Raw genomic sequence first — 18309 nt, forward strand, 5'->3', positions numbered from 1 at the left:
TATATCTAATGTTTATAATGTTGTTGTTGTTGCTGCTACTATTGCTGCATATATGATGATTTGAACTGATTGTTTTACTGTGAACTTAATGGTAATTGTTCTGACAACAATGTGACATCCTGTAACATAGATTCGATGATTGAGTCGAACGAGGGGTGTTACATTTTGAAATTTAAAATTTCAATATTAAAGAAAAGAAAAGAAAAGAAGTTTAAAATGTTCGACAATGGGGTAAATAAGTACAACACAATAATTTTTAATGATTATTTTAGTTTCTACCTTCTTTTTTTTACGTTAATCTTTAATTATTTTTTACCCGAATCAAGATTTTAAAAAATATTTTGGTGACCAAAATAAAAGTGTAAATATAATATGAACATGACTTAGTGACAGTTAGATACCGTTAATAATTTAATGCTTAAGTGAAAAACATTCTAAAATTAAGTGATAAAATTATAAGTATTTTTTATAACCAAAATAAAAAACAACTTAAAAACCAAATCACCAATGACACAGATAAATAGATTAAAATTTTAAGAATTTAGAATTCAAATATTTTTCATAATTGGATAAAAATATTGAAATTGAATATTAAAACTAAAAGGTCAACCGCTTTCGGCCTTTTTGGATATGCCCCTATTATAGCAAATATTAGAAAACTTACATTTTTCTCAAAAACTAAAAAGCTAATCGATATCCGCCTTTTTGGATTTTGCTTATTTACAATGTGAGCAGTATGCAATGGTTGTTCCTTCTTCTTTTTTTTAACGCAACTGAACCAGAAGAATTTAATTATTTATAAAAATAATTAAATGCAAAATTTATGAATGTAAATAACTCTTTTTTTGCAGTGATAGTCGCTGTCGCCTGATACACCCGTGGCAAGTTTCCTCTTCATTAGTTAATTATTGACTTTTTAAAAAGTTAATTTTTTTAAGTGTCGCCATAGTGTTAGGTGAAACCAACATTTATTTTTCAAAATACCTATTAAAAATACGAGTATTCAAGAAGGAAAAAAAGAAAAAAAATATTTTTTAGCAGGTATTTTAAATAATACATAGTGGTGCCGCTTGATATAGTAGTGACACCCAAAAATATTTTTTTTTTTGAAAAGGGTGATGATTGGCTAATGATGAGAGGGCGGTGTTACTAGTGTGTTAGGTGGTACCGACAGTCATTGTGAAGAATGAACCATTTACGTATATAAATTTTGACTTGAATCATTTTCATAAAAAATTAATTTTTTTGAGTCAGTTGTGTAAAAAAGCCGAACCCCTCTTATATCCTAATTTTTGCCTTTGAATCAGTTGCGCAAAAAATCCAGACCCCTAAACCCCTTCAAAAGCTAACTAATATCCGCCTTTTTGGATTTGCTTATTTACAATGTAAGCCGTATGCAATGGGTTTTTTACGCAATTGACTCAAAAGTATTTAATTATTTACGATTTTTTTGAAGTGTACATGCCTATACAACAAGTTTACATCTTTGGCTTAATTAATCAAGTATTAAGATAATGTTAGATTTTGTACCTATATTTTTATAAAATATTTGATATGGTATGGTAGTTAGTGTTAATATCATTAGTGAATTTACTAAACCAACCAATAAAAATTTGACACACTAAGTAAAATAAAAAATTTAAATTAAAGACAAATAACCAAAGATATGGTTAATAAAATATAGTTAAATACTAACTTACATGAAAGTACCCGTACATAAAAAATATTGCTTAAAATTAATTTAAGATAAAAAAACTCTTTGGAGAAGATGGCGTTTTTGCTTATGTAAGTTTAATATTTATTTCTTTTTATTAACTATAAGTTTAGTTTCTTAAATTAAATTAAATTAAATTTTATTTAGTTTTTAAATTAAATTAAATTTTATTTTATTTAGTTTTTCATGTAATGTTAGATTTGAAAAAAAAAGATCTACATGTCGAATTTTCATTGGCTGGTTTAGCAATTCACTAACGGTGTTAATACCAAGTACCATAATAAAACACACATTGATAGTTCATGTAACATTGGCAATTTTCATAGTACGAGTATCATATTGGGCATTTTATAAAAGTACAAGCACATAATAAAACATATATTGATAATTCGGTATTACATTAGACATTTTCAAAATACATATATTACGTACATTAAACATTTTATAAGAATACATATATTAAATATGACATTATGCCTTAAATATTTTAAGTAAAAGTAATCAATTTCGATTTTTTTCTAATTTATTGAAAACCTTTTCAAATTCAATTGTATCATATCAAACTATTTGATTGGATCAATTATATCGAGAATTAATCTATAAAAGAAACAAGTAAAACTGATTTTTTTATTTATGATTTTGGTCCAAATTTCCGATCCAAACCGGAAAAAAAATCCTACAAACAAAACAAATTAGGCCAAACCCAAAAAACGAATTAAAAAAAAAAGTGTTCTTCTCAGCCCTAAGTTGGGCAGATCCCGAGCAAAGAAACAGGCTAAATAAATAGCATATGTTATTTTTAAAAAAGTATTAGTGGATTTAGGCTGATTTTCACCGTATTTATTAGAATAGACCGATTCTAAAGAGAGAGGGGAAAAAGCGTTGAGTTAGGTATGCTTTCAGTGCATATTTTTGTCACTTCACTAAAAGCGCAACCTCGAAAGAGTGTTTTCACTCTACCATTTTTAACTCTCTTGAAAAGTTTTACCGAGCACCAGGAATCTCAATCCTTTTTTCAGATATTCTGGGAATCCCGAGATATTTTCAGACATTGAGAAGCACATTTTAAATTTTCCAGGGTTGAAAACGCTTCTACGAAAACGTGTTTTTCATTTTTAAACGTGTTGTACCGATTAGTAAAATATTTAATGTTGTATCTGGATGAGAAGCACATTCCGTATTGAAGGGGATGCATCATTTTCCAGTAACTGACCTGCCACAATTTGTAAAATATTTAATGTTGTATCTGTACTATTAATATGTATTTTATTATGGTAGTTGTGTTAATACCATTAGTGAATTACTAAACCGGCTAATGAAAATTCAACACGAATTTTTTTTTAAATTATCAAGTTCACATTAATAATCGACATTAATTTAAAATATTATTTTAAATGAAAAGTTATTTGGAGAAAATGATCATCTACTTAAACAGAAAATATAAAGTTTTTGCTTGTGTAAGATATTTTAATTTATTTAATTTAAATTTTATTTTATTTAGTTTTCCACGTTATATATATCAAATTTGACATTTTTGTAATCAAACCTAACTGTTATTGTCGCTTTCTAAAGCTTAATTCCTCTCCTTTTTGCTAAATATATACCCCTCTAGGCCTGCTTCCCTCAATATACAAATATACCATCTTTTTTGTGTTCATTATACCAATATACCCATTGAAACAAAGAAGCATTTACATCTTGATAAAATGGGAAGTGAGTCAAGAAAAACATTCCTTCCCCTTGATCCAGTGACCTTCTCAAACGAGTCCAAAGTGATTGATTTCATTGCTGATTACTACGAAAACGTTGAGAAATACCCAGTTCAAAGCACCGTTGAGCCCGGCCATGTTGCCTGAGTCGGCCCCTTATTGCCATGAACCACTCCAAGACATACTCGAAGATGTCAGCAATTGCATCATCCCGGGCCTGACTCATTGGCAAAGTCCCAACTTCTTCGCCTATTTCCATGCAAATGCTAGCACTGCTGGCTTTCTTGGGGAAATGCTTTGTTCGGGTTTTAATGTCGTTGGTTTCAACTGGATTTCGTCACCGGCGGCGACTGAGCTCGAATCCATTGTCTTGGATTGGATGGGCAAAATGCTTAAGCTATCTTACTTCTTGTTCTCCGGAACCGGTGGTGGAGTCTTGCATGGCAGTACATGTGAGGCTGCTACAAGGGACAAAGCCTTGAAAGAGCTTGGAGGGTGGGAAAACATAACCAAACGGGTGGTTTATGCGTCGGATCAAACGCATTTCACTTTCCAAAAGACAGCGAAACTCGCAGGCATTCCCCCATCAAATTTTCGGTTAATTGAAACATCTTTTTCGACAGGGTTTCCGTTGTCACCTGAAAACCTTCGCTTCGCCATTGAAGACGATATCAAATCTGGTTTGGTGCCATTATTTTTATGTGCAACCATAGGGACAACACCCTCTGGAGCTGTCGGTCCTATTGCAGAGTTGGGCAAAGTTGCCATGGAATTCAAGCGTTGGCTTCACATTGATGCAGCATATGCAGGAAGTGGTTGCATTTGCCCCGAGCTCCGCCATTATCTTGATGGAGTGGAGCTTGCTAACTCCATCAGCATGAATCCACATAAATGGTTCCTCACAAACATGGATTGCTGTTGTCTGTGGATCAAGGAACCGAAGTTGTTGGTGGATTCATTGTCAAATGACCCTGAAATTCTAAGAAACAACGCAAGTAAATCCAAAGCAGTGGTGGACTACAAAGATTGGCAGATAGCATTGACTAGACGTTTCAGGGCTTTGAAGCTTTGGGTTGTGATTCGCCGACATGGTCTGGCTAACCTGATGTACCACATTCGAAGCGATATCGCCATGGCTAAACGATTCGAAGCACTTGTGGGAGAAGATGAGAGGTTTGAGATCGTAGTGCCCAGAAAGTTCGCATTGGTTTGCTTCGGGTTGAAGCCCAAGGTGGAGGAGGAGGATTTGAACTGTAAATTGGTGGAGGCCATAAATTCAAGTGGAAGAGCGTTCATGAGCCATGCAGTGTTGAGTGGGATTTATGTAATTCGATGTGCCATTGGAACAACTCTGACTCAACAACACCATGTGGATGCCTTGTGGAAACTCATCCAAGACAAAGCTCAAAGTTTATTGATGTAGTAAGATTTAGGGGAAAAAAAGATCTGGTCTGTCTTGTTTCAACGCCACTCAAGCTGTACTTTTAATTCAACCAAATGTCGCTAGTAGGCGAATCGGCTGAAGGAAAGTTAATCCGTATTCGGTTTTGGCAAGTTTTTTTGTAGAAATGTAGTGGGTGTGTGTATAAGTTTGAATGTTAAGTATGGGCATCTATACTTTGTGTACTGAAGTTTTATGTGCCAAAACCCGCTTGTTACGTCGATTTTGTATAGTCTTCGGTAATTTTTATCTACTCATGTAATTTGATAGTGGAAAAGAAGAAAAAAATTCGCGAGATTTTATTTTTTTTACAATTATTTTTACTTATCTTTCTAATTGTATAAATTTGTATAAATTCACGCCTTGGCCAAAACATCTGGGTTGATCGGTGAGTTTGAGCCAAACACTGCGTTAGCTATAGTGATAACCCCAGCATTTTGGCTGTTGAGACCAGCAAAGGTAACCGCCGCAGTTTTTCCTATGTTGAACTGGAAATGAATCAAACCAAAGGGGAAAACAAAAACATCTCCGGGGTTTAGGATTTTAGTGAAGAGACGGTTGTCTGGGTTCGCTGTAACGAAGCTGACATAAAGTGTACCTTCGACAACAAGCAAGATCTTGGATCCCCGAGGGTGAGTGTGGGGACTGGGGGAGGGTTGACACCATAAGGTGCATAGTCGATTCGAATCAGAGATATACCGAGAGTGTTAAGTCCTGGTATTTGATCTACATTGATCATACTGACATTTGATCCGACTGGATTTGATGTGTTCCCCGGCCTGTTTAGGCCTGAAAAGAAGAAATCTTCTGCAACTGCAAGCTTTGGGTCTTTCCAAAATTTTCCATTTACAAAAACTGCAATTAAGAAATGTTAAAAAGTTATATTAGAACATTGAAACGTAATGTTGTTTCAGCTTAAGGCTTTATTAACATCACGAGGATGAACATTAACACAAAGTCTTGAATGCGTACCGCCATTGTTGATGTCCTTGATAGCTACACAAAAGTCCTGGAGAGGACTGGGGTCATATGCTGAGGCCGATGAGCAGGCAAAAGCAAAGAGGCCAAAAGCAATAAGAATGGAGCGAATCCCTTTCATTATGATATATGTTGACTTAGCTGGTTGTTTGCTATTGCTTGGGAGAAGATTGAGAAACTTTGCATGGCAGATAAAGCTATTTATAGATGGAAACCAACAGGCAGGTCATTATTTTCGATGAATTGCTGGTAAATGAGTGTGAGATTTGTGAAAAGGATGGGTTTTAGGTGGCAAGAAAGTAAAACGAAACGAAAGAATAGAGATATTTGGAAGACCATTTGTGGGTTAGGATGGTGTCCAGTTAATGTTGAAGGCACTGTTATTAATTAGGTTTCTAATATGAAAATGTCCATTGAATACACTTGTTTCTGCTTGAAATCCAGTTCTAAGAAGAGAAGAAACTGGTTGAGGTAACATCAGATATTCTTGAATTTCGAATCTGCAACTGTTTTTCTATTTCAAAACTCTGACGTCATTTATAATTATAATAATAAACATTTTTTCTTGACGCAAAATTTGGCTGGTTAAATGAACATGAAGAAAATTAAATGATTGAAGGATTTCCCTTAATCATGAATGGTTGAGTTTTGAAGGTATATATCAAGTGGCTCTGGTTAACTGCTACTTTGAATTTGACCAGATGGAAGGTCCCAAACGAACTAACTTGGGTAAATTATTTGTTATATATATATATATCATCTGCTGCAGCAAAAGAACAATTTAAATCCCAATTATTATTTGCATTTAAACCCCAGGAAATAAATGAAGTAGTTTAGAACAATTTCTATAAAAAAAAAAAGTTTATAGAATAAAATGAATTTTTTATTTTTTTTAAGTTTAGCATTCTTATAATTTTTAAAATATTTCTTTTATAATTTTCAAAAATAGATTAAGAAATTTTAGTGTTTTTTTCATAATTTTTAACTCTTAAGATTTTTTGGTTTTCTTAATGATTTTCTTTTAATTTCTCATGTATATTTTTTTAAAAACATTTTGAAGTATGTTTTAACTTTTCTTGATATGTGGTAAGCGTCATTGATTGGCTTAACATTTTTAACAGAGATTTAAATTTGGATAATAAAATTACAAAATGAAATTAAGGAGCCAAACTAATAAACATAAATACCCCACTCCTGTATGATATTATTCCGTCAAAATTAACTTGAATTATCTTATATATAAATTTATAATTGCTTCAATAGGTTGTATGTACATCATCCCTAGCTATATACATAAAAAAAGTTTTAGACAAATGACAATTGAAATATTATAGACTCGAAATATTTCTATATACACAAATATTACAAATTTTGAATAAAATTAGAATTTCAATGGTTAATAAAAAAGATGTTTTCATGTTTAATCTAATATTTTTGGGTGAAATCTAAAATTATTTTATGGATTTCAATTAAAAAGAATTTTCAATTTTATAATATGCTAAACATGTTTGTACAGCCCAATTTTGCCCACTACCCAAACATAAAACCCAATTACAACCCAAACCCAAGACCCAACAAATTAAACCAAGCCCAAATACCCAACAAACCCAAAACTAATTTGTCAAATGGGTTTCAGCTTTTCTGAAACCCTAGTACTGCCGCCGTCCCTAGCCTGCCCTAGCGCCGCCGCCGTCGCTTCATCAGTGCAAGTGGCCACCTACTCTCTGCCACCGCCCAACTGCTCACCTGCAATGAGAAAAAAACACACAAAGAAACAGCAGCAAGCAAGCAAATATAAAAAACTTGTAAAATGGCTATAAAAGCCAAGCAAAAACTGATTGTAAAGGACTTTTTTTTTTACTAGAATCAGAAATAAAAGAAGGAACTTTGAAGGTGATTTTTTAGATTCGATTTCAATCTCTTTTTTTTTTTTCCTTTTTTGTCGTTTTTATTTTTTTATTTCTTATTTCTTTAACGAAAGTATAAAGGAGAAAAAGAGAAACTCACCGGAGGGTCCGCGCGTTTTCACAAAATGGGCTATTTGCGCAGTGGATCCTTCTATTTTATCGCTTGTTTTCAATTTGGTCCTTCTGCCCTTTGTTCTGCATTTTCTGATTCGGCCCTAAATTTTTTTTTATGTATTTGATCCTAAATCGACTACTCTACTTATTTCTCCCCATTAAATCAAATATTTTAGTATTATTATACAATATTATTATTTCTTGTTGATATTATTGTCTTTATTTCATTTGTGTATTCTTTTATTTTTATGTCTAAAAGATTATTATATATGTATATGTATCTACGTATAGAAAAAAATCATAAGTAGGCCTCACTTCCTTTTTATATTTATGCGTGTATATTATTTCTATATATATTATGATTTACTTACATATTTACATATTTATATGCCATTTTAATTTTCATATATATATATATATACCTTATTATAAATATCTTTATATCTTATTATGTATATATATCTATATCTCTTTTAAATATTTTCTAGCTTATATATATACATACGTTTTGCTATATATATGTCTAGCTTCATTAAACATTTATATATATACGTCTATAAACTTTTATTTTATTTTATTTATTTTCTATATATATACATACTTACATATATTATTATTTATATTTTATATATACACCCGTATACACATACACACTTGCAAATTTATATCTCAAGATTTTAAATATATATATACATATGTTCTTCTTATTTTATTTTTACGTATATACACATATATATATCTTTTATATTTTTATAGCCTTATTCATCTCTTTACTTATTTATTTATTTCATTTTCATCATGGATTTGAAGGAATGCTTTAATTTTATTTGTTTGTATACATTACTATTTAGTATGTTATTGATTTGTATTTTTTTTTATTTATCTTATCTTTGATGCTATTGCTCGTATTATTATTTTACATCCATTTTACTCGAATTTATTAAGAACAAAAAATTTCAAAATAAAAGCAACACTCGGTATTTGGGATCTTCAAGAGAATCGAGCCCTAACGTATTGAGTTCCGATTTTCTTTGCTGAATCTAAATAATCGAGGTTACTTTTTTTTTTAAAAAAAATAAATAAAAGCTCATTATCGGGAATTCAATATGTCGTGTCCTAACGCATTGGATGTGACGTGTTGCTTTTTCGAGATGAGAATTTTCTTAAAAACAACCAAAGCAATGTTCAATGTTCGAAATGTTGAGAAATTGTACCCTAACGTATTGGGTTATGATTTCCTCATCTAACTCGAACAATTGAATATCCTTTTTTCAATTTTTATCGTAGGAGTTTTTATAAGCAACCTATTTTATACAAGTCATTTTTAAGACAAAGGATCGTATTTTAAATTTCTTTAAATTTTTTAATTTTCGACATTAAGACATTAAGTAATCAACTAGGTACCAATTTTGGGCGTATCGAGGGTGCTAATCCTTCCTCGTGTGTAACCGACTCCCGAACCTGTTTTTTCTAAATTTCGTGGACCAGACTCGTTGTTTTAATAAAATCAAACCGTTTATTAAAAACAACCACTTTTCGAGGTGATTCAATCACACCCCATTAAAAAGGATTGGTGGCGACTCCCGTTTCATTTTTCAAAATCCAAGTCGACCCCGTTTTTCATCCAAAAAATGGTGTAACAATGTTTACATAAGAAGAGGCACCACAAATAACATCTTTTATTTTATATTTCAGAAAATAAAATAAAATTTAATGTTACTATAAATAACAAATGACTTCTTCAAACATCATTCAACATTTCTCCTATTGTTATCCCATTAGAATTCGGATTGAAGATTCCTCACCATTTTCGTATCCAGATTAAAAGCCTTGGCAAGAATATCAGCATTAACGGAAGGGTTTGAGCCAAATAGTGCATTTGCGATAGTGATCACCCCTGGGTTTTCACTGCTAAGACCAGCAAAGGCGACAGCATAGGTGTTCCCTATGTTGTACTGAAAGTGAATGAGACCCACAGGAAAAACAAAGACATCTCCGGGATATAGGACTTTAGAAATCAAACGATTATCTGGATTCGATGTAACGAAACCGACATGGAGTGTGCCTTCCAGAACAACTAGAATCTCTGAGGCACGAGGGTGAGTGTGAGGAGGATTCAGACCACCGTTAGGTGCATAGTCAATTCGAACCATAGATATCCCCAATGTGTGAAGTCCTGGCATCTGTGCAACATTGATAGGTGTGACAGTTGATCCAAATATGTTGGATGTGTTTTTGCGGATATGGAGACCTGAAAAGTAGAAGTCATCTGCTTTGGCAAGCTTTGCGTCTTTGCAGAATTTTCCGTTGACAAACACTGCATGAAAGCAAGAAATGTCGGTCAATAACGGAAGAAGAAGAAAAAAGATGATTTCATGTTACTAACACTTGAGTATAAGTGCCGAATATCAGCATATGTTGGACATGGATGTGATAGATATGAGTGTCAAGGGTCTTAAGATTGATATTCCATTCATGTCCGAATATACATTAGACACAGACACAAAAATCTAAAGAAAAATGAAAGTATTTGAAGAGAAGACATACCAGAGCCCTTGGGATCATTAATGGCTACACAAAAGTCCTGAAGAGGGCTAGGATCAGAGGCAAAGGTCAAAGATGATGCAAGAGCCAAGATGAAAATGGCTACTATAATCTGAAGGGCTTCCATTTTTTGTATATGGTAGAGTTAGCTTCTATTTCTTTCTTGGGCATGAGAAGCTCTGCATGGATGAATGGCCATTTATAGGTTGAAGCCATTGAACCAGTCTATGATTTTTGCTTATTTTAATTAATTTTCTTTAATTTATGCCATAGCTGACAGTACATATAGAAACAACCGAAACATTTTTAATTACTTAGTGAATCAGCAGGCCTGCATAAAAGAAGTAGTATAATACATCTTCCTTTGCTTAAATCAGGACATATTGAAACAAAAGATTAATTTTCAGATATAAGATGTTTCTGTTTTTTTTCTTTCTTGGAACTTGGCTCCGGCAGAATTGGGTCAATTAAAGATAATTTAACAATCATGGTTTTTTTAAAAATTGGAAGTGACTCAAACATCATCTGAAAATGAAGCTTGATCTTGGTTTTCATGACTCTTACTATGTAAGGAATTGTTTATTCTAAGGAATATCATGTATATTATGATTTATAAGTTGGATATCATATATATATACTACAGCAATTTGATGTTTTATTATAAAGAAACATTCTTTCATTTGTCCGTATAAAAAATGTCATTTGTAATAATTAATTAATTAAAAAGATTAAAAATGAATTTAGAATAAATTTAATAAATGTGATTATATAATATTTAAACATCATTAATTTACTTTAATAAACTGTAAAAATCAAAATATTATTGCAGAAAACAAAGATTTGTGGGCTTTGCATAGAGGATGTTTTACGTGCTATTAGGGATTGTTTTGTGCAGGTTATTTCTATGGACAAACAACAATAGTTCTTTTTAGGAGATTTACAGAATTGGGTTGAATCTAATTTGAGAAATCGTCGAAGTATTTTTATGAGGGAGATTGACTGGCCGTGCTTCTTTGGTTAGTAGCTTGGAGAATCTAGAAAAATAGAAATATCTTCATTTTTTAAAGATTGTCGTGGAGTGTAGATGATATAAATAAATACTCGTACAATTGGGCTTTACAGTGCAAATCCATGCACAAGTAAGATCATACTAGAAAGTCGAAGCCACACACAAATCCAAGCAAAATTGAAAATTGGATCTGTTTATACTCAGACGGAGCTGTTAAGGTCGACTCTAGTGATGCTGCTGCAGGGGGTATTATCAGGGATCATCAGGGGAATTGGATTCTTGGTTTCAATAGACGGTTGGGACAATGTTCGATTTTTAATGCTAAGCTTTGGGGTATTTTAGATGGTCGGCCTGTATTTTCTTCAGAGCAGAAGGTACGATAAAATTTTGATTCAGACAGACAGCGTAGAGGTTATTCAGGAAATTCAAGAAGCATCTTCAAAGACATCACATTCAGCTCTAATCATGTGCATTCATCAACTTCTATTGGAAACAGGTCTTTGGGAGTTCGAACATATTCCTAGAGAAGATGACATAGAAGTAAATGGTATCACTAAACTAACTTTTGACAGGAACGTAGGACTACAGTTGTTTACAAGATGTCCGTGGAATATTTCTAGATAATTTTGTTAAATTATTCTGTTTATTTTACATAAAAAAATATTATAGCAGCAATCAAATACTATTTTTAAAGTAAATTAATGATATTATATCTTTTTATAAAATTATAATATTTTTCTTCAATACTCGTGTTCACAATATTATTTAAAGATATTATACAAATAAAAAATTTATATAACACATCCTATACAATAATCACGTTCATTTCGTCAATCAATCTGTTAAAAAATTCATTGTTAGGTCCCCATTTGATTAAATAAGTCTCATAATATTGATAAATATAAGCATCAAATTTGGGCTTAAAAAACTAAAACTAAATTTCAGGGCCCAATTATGATTAAAAACTAATAAAAGATTAGATTGAAATTAAAATATTCTATGGATTTGCACAACTAAGAGTCAAATATCATATTAATTCAGAATATGATATTTCTCATAAATACACTAAATTTTATTATATTAGCAGATTTGTATAAATAAGAGTATCAACATTCATTACCACAATTTTTCCCTTAAAAACTATTCATTACCCTTGAATGTACATTTTATCAAATCACCCTAAAATAGGTGAAAAATTTTCGTTTGTTAATTTCGATGACATGGCATACACATGGATGATATGTCAACATTTAATTAATTTTAAATTTTAAAAATATTAAAAATATATATTTTATAATTTTTATACTTCTTAATAATTTTAATGGTTTTTAATTTAAAAATAAAAAAATTAAAAATAATTAAATGTTGACAGTCATACACCTGGCAACCTCGTGTATATCACATCAACAAAGCTAACAGAAGTTAACTTCTCCATCCATATATCACTACACATTCATAATTAGTATTCTCTCCAACAGGAGCGAAGTTAGAAATTTTTTGGGGGTCGGAATTAAATTCCATATTTTTATGATAGTAAAAATGTAATTTCACCATTTTAATAGCCTATATCTTTATAATTTTAAAGGATTAAATCAATTTTTTTATATTTTTGAGAATCAAAATATAATTTTACCATTATTAATTTAAAATTTTATAAATTATAAAAAAACCTAAATATAAAATTTTCTATTTTAGAGGGATCGGGATCCCTACCGGTCCCCTGACTCTGCCTCTACTCCCCAGCAAGTCTGGTTATGTTTAAATTGTTGTTTACTAATAATGATTCTTAATGTATGATCCAATTACATTGATGTGATTTTCAATTATAAATGACCTCATTCAGTATGTATCAGTATCTTCTTCTAATTTAAATTTTATTTTATTTTATCAAATTAAATTACAAATAGATACTCAAAAGAATCAAAGATTTATCCAATGAATTAGAGATTTTAACAGATCATTACAAGTTATGAATAAAAAGCCCTGCATAGGGATTATCTGTAGATATATGCTAGTAATCTGACTGTGTATGGGTTATAATGGTGAATTCATGTTCTTTAAGCAGTTGTTGCTGCTAGTTCAATCTGGATCACAGAGTTTGGAGCTAGGAATTGTAATAGGTGAGTCCTTAATGTCGACTCCTACTAAGTCTTTGTAGATATATCTTTTGTGACTAATGTTCTAATATTGGTGAAAGAGTACTTGAGTGACTGTTGAAAATATGTGTGAGATCTTGATATAGTGTCCTCGTGAGTCCGGAATGTAATGGACTATAAAGTTGGTAGGCTACCAGTGAGGTACTTTTATGTTCCTCTTGTTTCTCGAAAGCTGTCTCAGTTTGACTTTGCTGCTTTAACTAATAGGATTCTGGACAGGATTCAAGGGTGGTCTACTAAGCACTTGAGTTATGTTGGTAGACTGCAACTCATTAAGGTTGTGATCTTTAGTGTGCAAGCCTATTGGAGTCGTAAATTTCTAATGCCTAAGAGTGTTTTTAAGAGGTTTATCAATATTGTCTTAGCTTCTTTTGGAAAGGGAAGGTTGGCTCGAGTCAAGGGGCTTGTGTTTGTTAGAAGGCAATTTGTTTACCTAAATTTGAAGGGGGCTTGGGACTAAAAAATGTGGCAGAATGGAATAAAACTTGTATTTTGCAGCTTATCCGTGCCATGCTTGTTGGAGAGGGCTCGCTTTAGATCGCTTGGGTTAGCGAATATGTGTTAAAGGGTAGGAGTTTTCTGGATGTGGCTCTTACTTCAATGAGTAGCTGGAATTAGCAAAGGATGCTTAAGTTGAAGCCTTTGGTTGCTGTCACTTCTCAACAATTTGCTAATGCTAAAGTGAGTATTTCTCAACTATGGGAGGCAATTAGAACTCGTGGTATGAAGGTGGAATGAAACCATTTGTTATGGTTCCCTTTACATATTCCCAAACATTCTCTTATTGCTTGGATGGTCATTCTTAATAAACTCCCAACTCGAGATCATTTGCTTGCTTTTGGGATTTCGGTTGATACCTGTTGCTTTTTCTGTATGGATGCTACAGAGAGATGTGATCACATTTTCTTTGAGTGCAATTTTTCAAGGAAGGTGTGGCAATCAGTTTTGCGCCTTTGCTCCATTCATAGGGCTGTGAGAATTTGGAGGTAAGAATTAGCTTAGACGATATTGAAACTTAAAGGAAAGTCCTCGCTTGTTGCTATACTCAAGCTTGCTTGGAGTGCATATTTGTATGTGATATGGAGACAGAGGAACAAGATGTATTTTGGTTCATCTTTCTAGACTGAAGATGTTGTCTTGGTGCAGATTAAAGAGATTGTGCGGGCTCGCTTAGGAGGAAGACCAATCAATAGAACTGGTCCTGTTAATGCTTCACTTTGTGCTTGGGGTATCATTCGTTAATTTGTTTGTATAACACTGTACATTGTTTTTTTCCCTTTATAGCAATTTAACTGCATTCTTGAATTAATGAATTTCATCATTCATCAAAAAAAAAAAATTTGTTGTTAAAGATTATATCTTCAAACATTCTAATTGGTAAACTTTTAAATTGTTAAATTTGAAATCTCCTGTCAATGGATTCTTTAAATTTAAAGGAAAAGATAATGAAATTACGAAAGAGTTTACACGAATCCAATAAACTAATCGGAAAGAAAAACTAATTGAAGGTTTTTTTCTAAATACTTTAAGTGCATTCCGATTTTAGAAAACCCAATCGAATATTAAAAAACCAAACACACCCCAAACTAAATTTTATCATCAAATTTATAAATTTTTTGAAAAATTATTCGGTAGAGTTAAAATTTTTGAATTTAAATTATTTAAGAAAAAAATATGAGTCACACATTTCATTAATTTTTATGTAATTGGCTCAACCCTTCATTCCAATTTGATTTCACTTTGAGATATATAGATGGATCTCATCCAACTTATTATTTTAAAAATATATATTTCAAGCAATTTCTTGATCAATTTGTTATCTCATTGTAATTCAAGATGAAGAAATTCCAACATTTGCATTCAAATCCAACTAACAAGGAATACAAGCAAGTAGGGCTAGCATGACATAAATACAACAATAACAACATGAATTACATATGCATTGGTGCCTTTGATTGTGGTCGTAATTTAAATCCGAGAGCATTACAAATTCTGGTCTTATATCTGAAAGGATAATGTCAAGAGAGGAGTATTGGAGAAGTAAATTTAAACCTCTCTGTTTATTACATGATACTTAGCAGAATAGTATGACTTGGTTTAGAAAAGTGCATGCAAACATTGTTTCAAACAAGCAAACAAACTTTTGGGGTTTTTATTTGGCTCTTAAAGTAGTTGTTAATCCCATTAGAACCGAGACTGAAGATACTTAACCACATTCTTGTTCAACTGGAACGCCTTGGCCAAAACATCTGGGTTGATCGGTGGGTTTGAGCCAAACACTGCGTCGACTATGGTGATCGCCCAAGATTTTGGTCTTGAGACCAAAGAAAGGCAACCGCAGCTTTTTCCTATGTTGAACTGAAATGAATCAAACCAAAGGGAAAACAAAAACATCTCCGTGGTTTAGGATTTTAGTGAAGAGACGGTTTTCGGGCTCGCCGTAACGAAGCCGACATAAAGTGTGCCTTCGACAACAAGGGATCTCGGATCCCGAGGGTGAGTGTGAGGAGGTTGACACCATAAGGTGCATAGTCGACTCGAACCGAGTTAAACCGAGAGTGTTAAGTCCGGTATTATATCTACATTGATCATAGTGACATTTGATCCAACTGGATTTGATGTGTTCCTCGACTGCTTAGGCACGAAAAGAAGAAATCTTCTGAATCGCAAGCTTTGGGTCTTTGCAAAATTTACCATTTACAAACACCGCAATGAAGAAATGTTAAAAGTTATATTAAAACATTGAAGCGTAATGTTGTTCACTCATGCTTTATTAACATCATGAGGATGAACATTAACACAAAGTCTTGAATGCGTATCGCCATTGTTGATGTCCTTGATAGCTACACAAAAGTCCCGGAGAGGATGGGGCCATATCTTTGAGGCCGATGAGCAAGCAAAAGCAAAGAGGCCAAAAGCAATAAGAATGGAGCGAATCCTTTCATTATGATATATGTTGACTTAGCTGGTTGTTTGCTATTGCTTGGGAGAAGATTGAGAAACTTTGCATGGCGATAAAGCTATTTATAGATGGAAACCAACAGCGGTCATTATTTTCGATGAATTGCTGGTAAATGAGTATGAGATTTGTGAAAAGGATGGGTTTTAGGTGGCAAGAAAGTAAAACGAAACGAAATAAGATATTTGGAAGACCATTTGTGGGTTAGGATGGTGTCCAGTTAATGTTGAAGACACTGTTATTAGGTTTCTAATATGAAAATAGTGTCCATTGAATACACTTGTTTCGCTTGAAATCCAGTTCTAAGAAGAGAAGAAAGCGGTTGACGTAACATAAGATATTCTTGGATTTCGATTCTTAATATCTCGCAATTATTTTTTATTTCAAGACTCGGACCCCATTTATTATAATAATAATAATAAACATTTTTTGTTGAAGGTAATTCAACTAATATATATAAATATATATATCAAGTGGCTCAGGTTAACTTGTTGGAATTAAAACTGGAACAGACAAACTTAGCTTGTGTCTTGTGCAACAAGCCTCGATGCTTGCTTAGCAAACAATCTGATTCGAGTAATAGAAAGAAGAAAAGCTAAGGAAAAATGGAGAGAGTTTTGATGAACAAAACAAATTTCATTCATAAGAAAAATAATGGCATAATGCTGATACATAAGATCAAGCACTAAACTTGTCAAAAACAGCAAGTAATCACCTAAACATTACCTACCTCCACTAATTACATAGAAACTTGAAATTTAAACTTGTAAGCTTGTACAAAGCTGTGTTTACAGCTCACATACTAGCTAATTACATCAATCATAGGCCTAACTTAGTTTGAAATGAAAATTAACTCATTTCACTAACTAATGGTTACAAAAGAAACAAAATAGATTTGTTTCAGTAGCTCCTGCATCAGTTCCAGCATAACTTGGTCTTCATGGTCTGCTTGCTGTCGAGTGTTTGCTATATGCTGACCAACTTCAACACTCCTCCTTGGTTAGCATAGTGTAAACACCTAATTTCCTTCTTAAACACTCGAATCTTGTGACATTAAGAGCCTTGGTCAGAATGTCAGCAAGTTGATCATTTGAATTACAATGAATCGGTTTTACTTCTGATGCTTGCTCCATTTCTCGAACAACATGGAGTTTAATGCTGAAATGTTTTGTTCTACCATGGAACACTGGATTTTTTGCGATTGCAACAGCAGATTGGTTGTCACAAAAGATCTCTGTTGCTTCCCTTTGATCCACATTCAAATCAGCCAAGATTTTCCTTAGCCAAATGGCTTGGTTTGACAGCACTTGCTGCTGCCACATATTTTGCTTCAGCAGAGGATTGAGCCACCAATGTTTGTTTCTTCGAGCTCCAACAGAACATGGCTGAACCAAGATTGAAAGCATACCCTGAGGTATTTTTCATATCATCTATCGAGCCTGTTCAGTCACTATCAGTATAGCCAACCAGCCTCAAATTTCCTTCTTTGTTGTACCTCAAACCATAGCTCAAAGTGCCTTTGACATACCTGAGCACTCTTTTTGCAGCTGAAAATGCTTCTCATTACAGCAATGCAAGAATCTTGAGAGCAAACTTAAAACATACATTATGTCTGGCCTAGTGGCAGTTAGGTATAACAAGCAACCAACCAGACTTCTGTAGGTTGTTTCACAAACCTTCTCAAAATCACCTTGGCTCGATAGTTTCTCTCCAACAGCAACAGGAGTTCTTGTTGCTTTGCTATTTTGCATGGAGAACTCGATTAAAATCTTTAAGGC

The 18309-nt window shown here is 32.7% G+C and overlaps 1 protein-coding gene and 2 pseudogenes across 1 annotated transcript; 1 reads left to right on the plus strand and 2 right to left on the minus strand.

Moving 5' to 3' along the window:
- The first annotated feature begins 3420 nt into the window (after positions 1-3420).
- Positions 3421-4934, plus strand: LOC105783217 (phenylacetaldehyde synthase-like; annotated as a pseudogene).
- A 286-nt stretch (positions 4935-5220) lies between these two features.
- On the minus strand, positions 5221-5988 carry LOC128031949 (germin-like protein subfamily 1 member 18; annotated as a pseudogene).
- Positions 5989-9624: 3636 nt separating this feature from the next.
- Positions 9625-10534, minus strand: LOC105783219 (germin-like protein subfamily 1 member 7). Its single transcript, XM_052626226.1, has 2 exons — positions 10411-10534; positions 9625-10180 (listed from the first exon to the last, which is right to left on the minus strand). The coding sequence occupies exons 1-2, from the start codon at positions 10532-10534 to the stop codon at positions 9642-9644; spliced, it is 663 nt and encodes a 220-aa protein (XP_052482186.1). The 3' UTR covers positions 9625-9641.
- Positions 10535-18309: the final 7775 nt, after the last annotated feature.

The sequence above is a fragment of the Gossypium raimondii genome, chromosome 13, assembly GCF_025698545.1.
Source record: "Gossypium raimondii isolate GPD5lz chromosome 13, ASM2569854v1, whole genome shotgun sequence".
Taxonomy (NCBI): Eukaryota; Viridiplantae; Streptophyta; class Magnoliopsida; order Malvales; family Malvaceae; genus Gossypium; species Gossypium raimondii.